Source organism: Opisthocomus hoazin, chromosome 3 (genome assembly GCF_030867145.1).
Source record: "Opisthocomus hoazin isolate bOpiHoa1 chromosome 3, bOpiHoa1.hap1, whole genome shotgun sequence".
Taxonomy (NCBI): domain Eukaryota; kingdom Metazoa; phylum Chordata; class Aves; order Opisthocomiformes; family Opisthocomidae; genus Opisthocomus; species Opisthocomus hoazin.
Genome location: NC_134416.1, coordinates 13,704,470 through 13,717,387, shown reverse-complemented (window position 1 = coordinate 13,717,387; position 12,918 = coordinate 13,704,470). Strand labels below are relative to the sequence as shown.

Genomic DNA, 12,918 nt, shown 5'->3' with positions numbered 1-12,918 from the left:
AAAAAAAACAAAACAAAAAAATTCAATCATAGCATGGCTGATATTAAAGTGATAGCAAAATGAGGCCTGCTCCACTCCTCGCTCAGAGATGTTTAATCCTGAAGGAGGACAAGACATCTGTGTGCTGACCCTTGTCACTAGACGAGCTACACATCTGGGGAAGGAGACAGGAACCCAAAAAACCCAAGGAGAAAGTCCACTTGCTTTAACCACTGCTGACAGACACCTACAGTGGCATCTACAGCACAAGAACAGTGGGATTTTTTTTCCAGAAGGCTTTAAGTGCTTCTCTTCTCTTCCCACCTTACAGAAAATGCTGTTTCCTCCTCCAAAACTGCAGACTGATTTAGTCAATACTCAGAAGCCGGATTAAAGGGAGATAGAGCCAGATAGCTGTCAATTCATTGAACCAGGTTCAAAAAATAGTTCCTTCTTCCCAGATCCCAGACATGCTTTTCTCAGCTCTCACACACCATGCATTGAGGGGTTGCTCGTATCACACAGGGACAAGAAGCGATGAGACCAGAAACAGGAGGAAGAAAGGAAAAGAAACAGAGGGAATATCACAGACTCTCTAATGTGGTTGGTCTGAGGTCAGACAATTTGTCACACAAAATGAGAAATGTATTTACGCATCACTCAAAAATAAAATCTTGTCACAAAAAATTGTATCCCCCTAACGATGACCATTCTGATTTAAAACACTAAACTCTTCCATGGACAGACAGCCAGACACACAGAGCCTACTGAGCTAAACTCCCTCTTGCTGGCTTCCATCTCTCCCTCCCTCACCCCCCATCTAAAGTCAATTAAAACTCAAGAGCAGTTTTCCAGTCATGTGGCTTTCTACCAGCGTAATTATTGACTCACCTATTAGGAAGGACAGCTAGATACCGCTCACCTGTTCTGGATAACACTTACACAAGTTAAAAAGTTCAAGAAAATCCACACCCCAGCAATTATGTTGCTTGTCCCTGGGCTCACAGTTTTTAGGTAGGAGGGGAAGGACAGGTTGCAACCTGCAGGCTGAGGGCTGCTCAAAGCACACTCCCTGCCCGGCTGGGAAGAGGCCAGTGCTGGGAAAGGGAACCAGAAAGTCTGTATCAGCTCCGTATCGCTTTTCCAAAGCTTGGTGGGGCCTGCACTTGGCCAAGTAAAACCCTTAGCGATGGCAATGCTGCAGCTATTAATGATGCATGTTCCCATTAACACGATGATGAAATTCCTGTGACAAGATGGTGGTGGGAGAGCAACAGGAGCAAGAGATTCAGCTGCTAAAAAAGACAGACTGCCTTTGTGGAGAACTCCTTTTCTTTTCTTACTCATCTGTAGTTTTCTATGGTTGCCAAGTGCCCTCCCCTTGACAACAACCCATGCCACCTTCTCAAACTCTGAGGAATAATGTAAGGTTTAGGAGATCACAGGCTGCTAATAAAAAAAAAAAAAGGAAAAAAAGAAGAAAGGTGGTAGAAAGGGAGAATGATGAGAAGTGTTAATAGTTAAAATTTACATAATGGCTTTTTAATATTATTTCAAAAGATTCTCGAAGATTTTACAGGTATCTGCACAAGTCATGTTACTGTGTCAATGTTCCTACAGGAATAAGTTAGCAGCAAGTGCTCTATTTTAAAACATGATTGACTTTGTACAAACAATTTTAAGGCTTTTGTATAAGAACATTAGAGAGCAGCTTCAGAATATGATTTAAATGACACATAGTAATTGTACCCTGGTGTTCAAGCGCGTACCAGGAATGCATTACAGGGGACCGAATTAATACAATAGAAAGCCCTATCACTGTTCACTCTTTGTCAATGAGCACAGCACAAAAGGTTTTCAACAGTACAAGTATGAAGCAAGTTACCTTTCTTTGCTTTCTTCTGTAGCTTCAGTGTGTCAGACGATTTCTTTTTTATCTCTTGGCGAGCTTTTTTGTATTCTAAAAAAACACACAGTCTCTATTATCAACATACTTCATGTCAAAATTAATGTTTTTCATAGAAAAGGCTATGTTTAAAAACATTAGACTACAAATTTTAAGAGGACAGCTACTATTATTCAAAGCGACTTAGAACTTGCATTTTGTAGTGCCTGTATGTTTGGCTTAATATAACATTTAGGGTGTGAGCACATTCACATACCAAAATCTTTCCCAAATAAACAAAGCCTTTACAGAAATAACAACTGAGAACACAGTGCAAAATTAGAGTGCTTTTTCGTTTCAGAGACTCATCCACTCTCTGGAATGGAAAACAGAGATGACAGGTTTCTCAAAACTTCTGTGTTCACAAGCAAGTATCCAGAAATGGCAAGGCAGAAAATACCCTGTGATCCCTCCCCAGCATGAGAGTCGGGCAGAGGGAGAGGTACTAAAACTTTGCCCAAGGAAGGGTCACACTGCCAGCTCTTTCTGATGAAGCGGAGCACACTGCAGTTGTCCTCATTTTCAGATGAGCCGTAAATCCCAGGAGAATTAAAATCCCAGAACAAAATATTACACCTTTAGTCCAGGCACACTAAAGGCACCAGTTATGAAAACTGCTATTTGAAAAAAAAAAAAAAAAAGAAAAAGGCATGTATGCATGTATATACACACACACTTTAACAAAGCAGGTCAATGTTACCGCTCTTCTATAGATGGATAAACAGAAGCAGGCTGGTCGTGGGCACAGGAGCTGCACCGGAGCCGACTGCACCCCCAACACCCAAGTCCACCCACTAAACCCTAAATCTCACTGCCACTTTGGCCAGGGTCACCCCTCCCTGCAGGGACCCAGGTGATTCCTCCTGCTCACTACCTGCGTAGCACTCTCTGCAGCACACAGTGGAAGTTTTTTCAAGAGCTGCTGATTTAGCTGCTTCATTTGACCACAGTAAGAAAGGTGCAAGAAGCAAATCCTCTTCTGGAGGCCAAGTACACTCCTTCCCATCAGTTCTCACCCTCCCCAACAGAAATTTATGGTGATGCTGCTCCTTTCAGACATAGAAAAAGTCTTCAATTTTCAAGGGTCAGTGGTGAACTGCAACCTGCTTTCAGCACCTGTGCTAGAGGGCCATTGTCCCAAATACAAGTTTTGCAAAGCCAAAAGCATCTACCAACATGTTCTTGCTGTGCAGGACTTCACTGCCTCCTGCTCATTCCCCCAGTAAAGCCTCTAGAGCAGTCCTCAGCACTGCAGCTCTGAGCATCACATATCTAACGACACAGCATTCCTGTTCCCCAGGTGCACATTTCTGTATCACAGCACATATAAAGCACCGATGCTGAATGTTTTACAGGGCTGTGCATTCTCTGGAGGATGCCATGTCTGTGACATAACATGATCTTACAGTTAGCTTTTAACTACACCCCGGGGCTTTGCAGGGATAGATGCGGCATCCCCAGTCCTCAGCAGCATTACAGATCATACCGTGAAAGTGGGCTAACAGAGTTAAAATTAGTCACTGCTGACCAGTCTAGAAAAACAACCCATTCCTTGGGGTCCTGCACACCAAACCTTCAAAATGTATATGCAAGGGTTAAAAATTTGTGAGGCACATTGGGAGGGGAGTGTTTTAGAAGAGAGAAGTTGCTATACATATTCAAGAGCGTCATTCAGTTCACCAGTATAAATATGAAAAGAAGAAGAAAAGCTGGTATCACAATCTTACTCCTACTGAAGAATTCTTCCTCTGTAACTACCTTTTGCATGGTCTTTATCCAGTTGATTGGCCACTTTCTTCCACTCTTCCATCTGTTCTTGAAGTGGGTTTATCAGACAGTCAATTAAAGCACTAATTTTGTTGAAAAAACACAAAGAGCAATCAAATCCTGCAGATGCCCCTATTCTTATAGAGAGAGAGCCAAGGTCAATATTGGAGTATTTTTACTTTTTGCTGCCACAGCTACCAGTGTCACAATGTAAATACCAGAACTTAAAAATGTTTACGCTGGAGAAAGCAAAAGAAAGGACTGGATCAAAAAAATCCACATCACAAGATAACCAGAATTACTGCGCAGAAGTTCAGGACAGTGGGGAACAGAGCGTAAACCAGAGGAGTGACCCAAAACGGGACCAATGTAAACAGTTAGATCCTACTCATCTGTTACACAGAGAGCAGTTTAAATGGATACTCCTAAGACTGAAAAGGCTCATGCAGCCATGAAGATTATAAACTTAACACATGTATATGCACAAGAAGACAGAGCAGTTGTACAAGTGAACAATGTCCTGCCCACCAATGAGCCTCACCTCTCACCAGTGGAGTCCATGATAGAGCACTAGTAATGCTCCACTAATTAATGAGATTGGGATCAAATCACTTAAACAGCTAACTCTGGGGTAACTAGAAACTAAAGTTGTCTCCTCACAGCCAATTTCACAAATGTCTTTATTTAAGAAAAAACAAAAATATCCCAGGTCATCAGGCAAATGGTGAAGCATAATTTTGGTTCACCTTAGGTCAAGTATATCTTTTAAGTCTGGTTAAAAAAGGCACATGTGCAAACTACTGCTTACTACAGAAGTACATTGTTTATGCATAGCCCAGTTTACACCCGAGTTAAACCTCTCCCACTACCTCTGCAGTCTAACTTTAACTGCAAAAACGGGGTGAAAGAATTTGCCTTTTCCATACTTGTTTCCTGAGAGCTTCTCTCTTGGCCATAAGCTATTTGGGCTCTCCAGTAAGCTGAGGAAACAGCACAACACTTACTGCTGATTTAAAACTTAGTGACAAAGCTTAGAGTCCTGAAACAAAGCCAGGTTGGTCACATCAGCAGCCACCTGCTCAGCACCAAGCAACAGGCACTGACTGTGGCAACTGGCGGCATTTAGCGTGATTTGAGATGACAAACCCAGTCCCCAGAAAATGCAGTGAAACGCTACACACTCACAACACCTAGTGTGCTGCGGGGGGGGGGAACAACTGCTGTTCCCAGCAACAGGGTCACAGATCTGCTGGAAAGCCAATGCTGGTGAACAGCTTTAGGAGCTCCCCAGTAGCAAATGAAAAACAAACCTCGAGCTCCAGGCCAGGTACAGAGCTACTCACCTCGAGAACTGCCGGAGTTTGGATTCTATACTTCTGTGCCTCATACACATCCTGGTGAGAGCAGAACCAATCTCTCTGGTACCACCTGAAAAAGAAAACACGAGGCAGGTGAGACCCCGATGAGATTCCTGCCTGTGGTGTAGAGGCATGCCAAGCAGAAGGCAGGTGCCAAGCCAGAGCAACTGTAAAACAGATGCATAATAACTGTAGAATCGACCAGGCTATTAACCGGGCAGACCTCAGGGATATTCACCGCCTTGGGAAGAGATTAATTCTTGTTCATCCAGGGACCAGAACTGAACCACTAAACATGATTAAAACAGTTCTTCCCAGCAGCTTTATGTGCCATGAGACCCAACTCTGTGGCAGAAGAGTTAAAAGAAAAGGGCCTGAAGTGTCCAAAGACAAGAAGCAAAGCTGGCAAGTGAGTGGGCATCTATGGCCAGTTTACTTCCACATTTTGGAAATAAACCTAAGGGATTCAATCCAATTTTCCCATATTCTTTAGACCCAATGCCTCAAAACGATTTTGCTCCTCCAGAACATGGAACGAATCCTACATTGCCTCATACATCACTGACATGCCATCAGTGTATCAGACGCACCTGCCATCTCAGACCATGCATGTATTTTTCATTACATTGCCAGAAGGTGGCAATATTTGCTCTATACCCCCACTCATCTCGGCTTCTGACAACCACACGACAGCAACAGTAATTTTTTGCAAGTGTTCCTCCTGTGAACTTTTCCCTTTTAAAAGCATACATTCCTCCATTTTCCACTTTAATCAGCCTATTAAATTTAAATATAATTTTGTTGTGGTTAGTGTTACTTTTGATAATTGCTTAGTTCCTATTTGCAAACCAAATTTACTATTCTCAGGGTGCAAACATCAACCTTTATACAAAGCTTTTCCAAACTGTAGTATTCTCTTCAACGGTGAAGATATCAGCATCTATTTATAAGTCTCATTTGATTATTCAAATAACCTTAGACTCGTAATATATTGTAAAATATTTTCCTTAGGCTTTAAAAATGGCATTGCTCAAGTAGAAAATATTTTCTTAGTAAAGAAACCTGAAAATTTTAATCATTTTATTTATTTTTAAGCACAAAAACAAGTCACCATCTTCCTGCATTCTTACAGAATTAAATCCTGTGCCCACGAAACGGCTCTGGAACAAAGACACTAAATAACTGGAACAAACTGTGGCTATGTGGTATTTTCCATTGTTAAAAAAGATAAAAAGAAAGTCCTTTGTCACTTGCCAAATTACTCATGTTTTTATAAGGAGCTTTTGAAATAATATTATTTGGTCACACTGAAGAGCTGCAGCCTCGCTACGTGCAGGCAGCTGGGAAAAGCATACGGACTCCAGCCTGGACCTGGACCCATCTCTTCTGGTGACGCTGCACTCGCACAAGCTGCGATAGAGTCTGGTAACTCAAAAAGCAATACAGAAGACAGGGAAAGGCGTTAACGGAGAGAAAGCAACTGGAGGAAGAGGACAATGTCCACAATAAAAAGTGGATCTCTGTCCCAAAACATGGGCATTTTTCTCTGGAGTCACTGCCTAATAAAAGGAACTTGGAGCCTAATGTGGCACAACTCCAATGGCAGAGGATGGAGAAATGAACCAAACATTTCCACGGCCATCGGCAGAGCAATTCCCAATTGAGTTTAAGCAAAAGGCAGGTTTTTCAGGTTGCAAACTCACTGAAATCCTGGAATATTAAGGACTGTCGATGATTAAGTGGCATTGCTTTCCTAAGCCCACTATAAGAAAAAAGAAGAGTCACTTCAGAAGAATAAACAGGAAATAGGGCACCATGTGTTTTGCAGACTAGGAAACAAGGGTCAGTTACTATTAATATTAAATTCCAAGGTAACAAAACTTTAACTGAAACCCCAATAAGCAATGTATAAATACATCCCCTCGACACATGGCACAGATGGATGGGCAAAGTCAGCAACACAGCTATACAGAGTTAGGTCTATACATTTGTAGTTGTACTTGTTTAAAAAAAACACACACAAAAATAAGCCTGGAATAAAAAGGTTATTCCATGGAAAAAAACCTAACCCAGCTGGTTGGGAATGAGTGGGTTACTGGCTCTTCCCACCTTTTCAAACTTCATGTTATCCGTAAGTGTGTACAAGAGCATGGAATTATGAGGTGTTAATTTTATTCTGTGAATAAAGACTACTCTAACAAAGCTAAGGAAAAAGGAAAAAAACGGTTTTGAGACATTTTTAATGCCCCTTCTGGAAACAAGGTGTTGCAGAAGACGGGTTTAGGAGCCTGCTTGGGAAGAGGAATGAGGGGCACTGCTGGAAAGCCTGGGGGGGCTGAGCCGGTGCCCCGTCTCGCTCAGCGCCGAGCCGGGGAGGGCTGCGCGGACCAGGCTCCATTGCACCGTCCCGTGCCGAGGCGTGCAGGGAGCCAGACAGCGCTGGCGAGGGTCAGCGAGGGGATCGGAGCTGCCCAAGCAGCAGCGCTTGCCAACCAACCATTCGTTGAGAAAGGTGCTGCTCAGCCCTTCCTAAAGAGCGTAAATCCCTCCCAAGCAGCACTTAAATTAATTTTGGCACTCACTCGATTAGCAGAGGCAGGAACGGTGTCCAAGCGTCCCTACACACCCACCTAGGTGAAACAGTCCATGGAGGTACGGAAACCCCTCGTGGAGAGTTTCTGGATGCCGGAACAGCAGCAGCAGCATTTTGGAAAGCATCACCTCCTCTGATATGCCTTTTGCATTTTGGGGGTGCCTCAGCAACCCCTCGTTAAAAATCAGCCACCAGACTGATGGAAGGACAGTACCAGCCCAGCATCTCCCACGCCTGAATCCCACCGCTCCTACTCAATATATTAAGTACTCTAACAGCACTGGAGTTAAACGGAGCTTTGCCTCCCTGTTCCCAGCTATATTATCTGGGAAGAATCAAAATGCTTCCTGTGAAGGCAAAAAAAGCTAAATACAGGCCTGTCGCCACCCCTTGATTTATTGAGTTGGAGCAGCACGGCCATGATGGATGCATTCAGCAGTCTTTCCAGGAACAGTGCAGTGCAGAGGGTTTATCTCAACTGCCAGCAGGTCTCTGCAAGGGCTGGTTCCCGCCAGCAGAACTGCACCGATGCTCCTGTTTCCAAAGGGCCAGGATCAGCTGGCTATATAAAGTGGCAGAAGGGAAACACTTTGCCCGACTGCAGTGGTTTGAAAACGTCCAAACATAACAAGGGACAGCAGTTTGGATTTGCTTCTTTGACCCTATCTCAGCCAGACAGCCTCAATGAACAGGAGTAACATATGCTCTACACAAATTACCTTTCGATGTTACAGTAGTAGCTTACTCACAAAAAGAGTGGGTTGCCAACAACCATACTCTACAAACAGAGACGGACCTTACAAGCAACATTAACATGTGTGCAAGTCCTGGTATTGGCTATGTAGCTGAGTATTCAAAATCTGGTGAGAAGCTTATTGTACTGGGCTATGCCACAGTCATCCAAAGCCTGCTTCAGCCTCCACATTAACTTACGGTTTATCTTTTCAAAAAGACCAGCTCCACAAGTGACGAACTGCCCACTTACTCAAGGACAGAGCCATGAGCCAGGTGGGCAGAAGATCAAGTGGAGATAACTCCTTTTTCAGTGCTATCAACCCACAGTGGTGGCAAAAAGAGCATCTGAAACCGAAGTGAGTCAGGAGCATGCCGAAAGCACTGCCCGTCTCCTCTTCACTTCCAGGCAGGTCCCTGGTAAAAAGTCACGACATTCTCCAGTAGCTATTTCCTGAAGAAAATTACTGAGGACACGTTAGCAAGCTGTTCACCAAACCAACAGTACATTGGGTGGGTGACCTGGGCTCCGTTCACCGCTCTACAGCTATGCAGGTTAAACTACTGTGCCTTGGGCTCTCAGTTTATAAAATGAGGCTGTGAATTATCTGCTTCTCTGACATACTACAATAATTCATCCATTATGGCAAACAATGCTTGGGAACGGTGTAAAGTAATACTTTGAAACCAGAGATGAGAGCAATATTCATCAGAATTCCCGCTCAGAGAAAGTGGCTTAACAAAATGCTCCTGTCAAATTTGATTAGAAAGTGGGTGATAACATCAGCCTTATTTCTCGTAAGTAAAAGGCAACTCTGCAAGGCAAAACGTGCTTTTGCTCTCACCTTCCCTGCTTCTCCCTATTCCTGCCTAAGCCTGCAAAAGACCAAAATCCTTTTTCATGCAAGCTAATTAAATGAAAGCCTGTGGACCACAACACTACAATGAGTTGGCATGAATCATTTTTTTTCGATGCTTGCTTGTCATTCAACATTGCAGAGAGACAACAGGGAGAGCTTGTAGGAGACTCTATTGTTTTATAGAAGTCATTATGTTTGTACTTGATGATCATATAGCAAGGAAATGATTATTTGATGAAATGTGCAGCTGTACAGCTGCATGGCCTCTGTATACTCCAAACAACCCACTACAATCAACCTCTTCTCTTCCTCCTCTCGCTTCGCTGTTGAGCAACCCCAGAAGGCTCAGAAGATGACTGCCTTTCACAAAGTGCCTTTAAGGCTCCAACTTATTAACAAACTCATCTTTATCTTCAAGGGCAGAGTCCAAATGTGCCAGCTACTTCCCTCTTTCCCAAAACGGAGAGAATGATGAAAAATGGGTGTAATACTTGTGTAATTTTAAAGTTATCAGAAGAGGCTTCCATTTTCAAGCAAAGATTAAAGCAGGAGCAGAACAGAGGCTAGGTTATTAAATACAAATCCGAACGCGGAGGCTATGACAGGATGACTAACAGTAGGACATTTTAAGTTAACGGTCATTACTCAACCCTCATCCAAACTCACGCTGTTAGAAGAGCAAGCAGTTTCCATCACTGATCACATGGGGCATGGACCTTGATCTTGCAAAACTGTTTATGCGGATGCCTCCGTGAAACTCAAGGATGATGGGATCAGTGCCAGGGTGTTACAGCAGACAGGGGAAAAAACGGAGGGCTTTTGCCTAAAAGTGACCAGCACAGGGTTTGTAAGCATTATCACTGGGACAGAAGCCTGAAAGTGGAGCCATGGTAGCATTTTCTGTTCCAGGGTGTCAACGGCCTCCAGGTAAGGCTTGTAAGTTGGAAAAACACATCAAGAACTGCAGACAACAGAGGGATGTTGTTCAGCACCTACCAGCCAGGAGAACAGGACACCCTTATTTCTACAGCTACTAAGGGCCTTTCTGAGCAGCGCTTGGCAAAGTCTCTGAAAGCTGCTGCTCAAAACCAGCTAAAACACATTTCCTGAAATATTAAAAAATAAAAAGTTTTAATTTAGACATCTTTCACAGAAGTTTGGATCAAGACTCAAGGTCAAACTCACCTAAGTCTTTTAGGTTAACCAAATTTAATAAAACAACTGTGGCAGACCACTGTCATGTACTGCTTCTCTGCGGTTGTCATTGCAAAGGAACAGCTTGCTTGCAATGTTCACTTGAGCACGCTTTTGGACAAATTACTTGGAAAACATATTTATAGAGGCCTGATATGAAGCTGTCACATTTGCTAGAGCCCCACGCAGCCCAGACGAACCCATGAAGAAAATGCAGTAGATGGTTCATTTTCTCTTTGGCAGAACAAACTAGCATTTGTTCATGGATGGGACTTCTAGGATCTCAGACTGCATTTGTGCTGATTTTAAAGCAGGAAGAAGAGTTAAGCAGAAGAGTGGCAGCTAATCAAAGCAGTAAAGCAGCAAAAAGGAACAGGAAACCTGAGCCATCCGTAGCCCACAGCCTGCCCTGGCAACAGCCAGCTTTAGGAAGTCCTTAAAACAGACTACAACTATGTTCCTGTCAGTATGTTAAATAACATGCAAGAAAGCTCTTATGACTTCTTCTGATCTAGTTTCTTTCTCTGTTCAGCAGCATTTTTGCTTACCCTAGCTGTTCTCCTAGCAGAGCACTGGGCCAAATCCTCGCCCCCTGGGAGTCAACATGAGCGTTTCCATTAAACAAGCAGGGTCAGAATTTCACCCATGCGCACGGAGGTCACTATACAGTCGATCAGACATGTTAAATACGGTCATGAACGAGTCCTGCTATGACCTTTGGACAGTTTGAGTTTAGTCAGTCTTCAGGGCACACAGACAGGCAGCTGGAAATGCTTTGGGAAGGCTTAAGTTAAGTTATCATAGGATGGACCAATTCGAGTTTTGGAGAAACTAAGAAGTCTGTCATTGATTCACAAACTTGTAAGAGACACAAAATGCATCAGTGAACTGTGACATCCTGTTAGAGAGCAGTGAAAGTCCAGGCAAAAGTGCTTCTCAGCAACAAAGGCCTCAAGCTTGAGCATGTTTGTATCAGGAGTACAAGTTGGCTTGGTCCTCTCCCTTTCATAAACGGTGTTGCCAGCACAGACAGCAGTGTTTTGCTTCTAGAGATTTCTTTCAAGAATTAATACCCATCCCTCCTCGCAGGTGCTTGTTGCTCATTTTTATGAACTCAGAGTTCTGCATCAAGGTTTTAATGCCACAAAAATAAAGCATCATTAGAAACAGATTTGCTTAGAAGCGCAAATACCACACTTCTGTTTTCCAAGGACTGTTATTTACAGTTTAGAATACAAATAATTTCATTACTGAAGACATACAGGGTCTGCTAAACATCTGCACTCACAATGAAGCTACGCCCACTAATATTGTCTATACCTTTCCCACATTTCTTTTCAAAGTCATAATCAAACGTATTTCTGAAATCATTCTATGAATAGCTATGTAAACCTAACGGTCTTAATCTTAGCAGATCCAACTGCTTTGCTCCAAACACTGCACCCACTAACGGCTTAAGAAAGGCAGGCGACATGAGTCATCAAGCTCACTCTCCAAAATAAAAAAGGAGCACGCTGATGAAAAGGACTCTTTGTAAGGAAAAGGGAATCCCTGAAGCTGCTGAAGAACGCGAGGCCAAGCCTCTGTGCTATTTGTTGAGTTCCCATCCCTGGAAGTTTTTAAAAAACGTGTAGATGTGGCACTTCAGGATACGGTTTAGTAGGAAAGGTGGTGTTGGGTGGATGGTTGGACTTGATGACCTTGAAGGTCTTTTCCAACCTATGATTCTATGATTTCGGAGTAACCCCTCATCTGTGCAGCATCCCAGAGCCGAGCCGCAAGCTGAGCTGTATCGACAGGCAGGCTCCATCAGCCAGGGACACCTGCTGCACTGAGGACCACGCTCCACTGCGTGCTTCAGATGGTGAAAAGATGGAGACCTGGTTCAGACCTATTTAGATAGCCAGACTCACTGATCTCCATACCTTCATGAATCTGGCTCTAAATGAACACTTAATGTCAGCCTGATGTGTGAAGAAGGCGGTAACTCAAGATCCTTATGTTCTTCTGAAGTACAGCTCTTTATTTTGTCTGGGCACAGCCATGAACTGCAACGCAATCTGATGAGACACCAGCAATATTCAATGAGGGGAAGGGATAATACAGCAAATGGCTTGGAACACCAAGTGCAATTCCACCGCACGCTCGGCAGAACATGCTCTGCTTACTTTGAACTGGTAACTTCCACAGAGGCTATGAAAAGCCTACAGGTATCTCTCCTCTTTATGTTTAGCTATCGGCCTTGCAAACACCTCTGGCCCCAAAAGTCAAAAGCTCCTTAACTCAGGTTTCCCAACCACCTGTGCTGCTGATCCCAATCCAGCAAGGATTTCAGCTACGACCGAATGGCTGCTGCCTTCGAAGCACAAAATTAAGCATGACCAGGACAAGCAGGTGCAAAAAGCAGAAGAAAAGATTATTTTTTTTTAAACCCAAGTCAGCAGATCTAACTGAAACCCCACAGCAAGCACATCTGCAGAACAAGGCATT

At 43.5% G+C, this 12,918-nt stretch overlaps 1 protein-coding gene across 11 annotated transcripts in view; it reads right to left on the bottom strand.

Annotated features, from left to right (window-relative positions):
• Nucleotides 1–12,918, bottom strand: part of MTSS1 (MTSS I-BAR domain containing 1) — a 132,930-nt gene that overhangs the window by 31,092 nt on the left and 88,920 nt on the right. For all 11 annotated transcript variants that reach the window (XM_075415577.1, XM_075415574.1, XM_075415580.1 and 8 more), the window contains exons 4-6: nt 5,035–5,119; nt 3,683–3,774; nt 1,865–1,939 (exon numbers count right to left, since the gene is read on the bottom strand). In XM_075415577.1, coding sequence (XP_075271692.1) covers nt 1,865–1,939; nt 3,683–3,774; nt 5,035–5,119 — 252 coding nt within the window. The remainder of the gene's footprint in view (nt 1–1,864; nt 1,940–3,682; nt 3,775–5,034; nt 5,120–12,918) is intronic.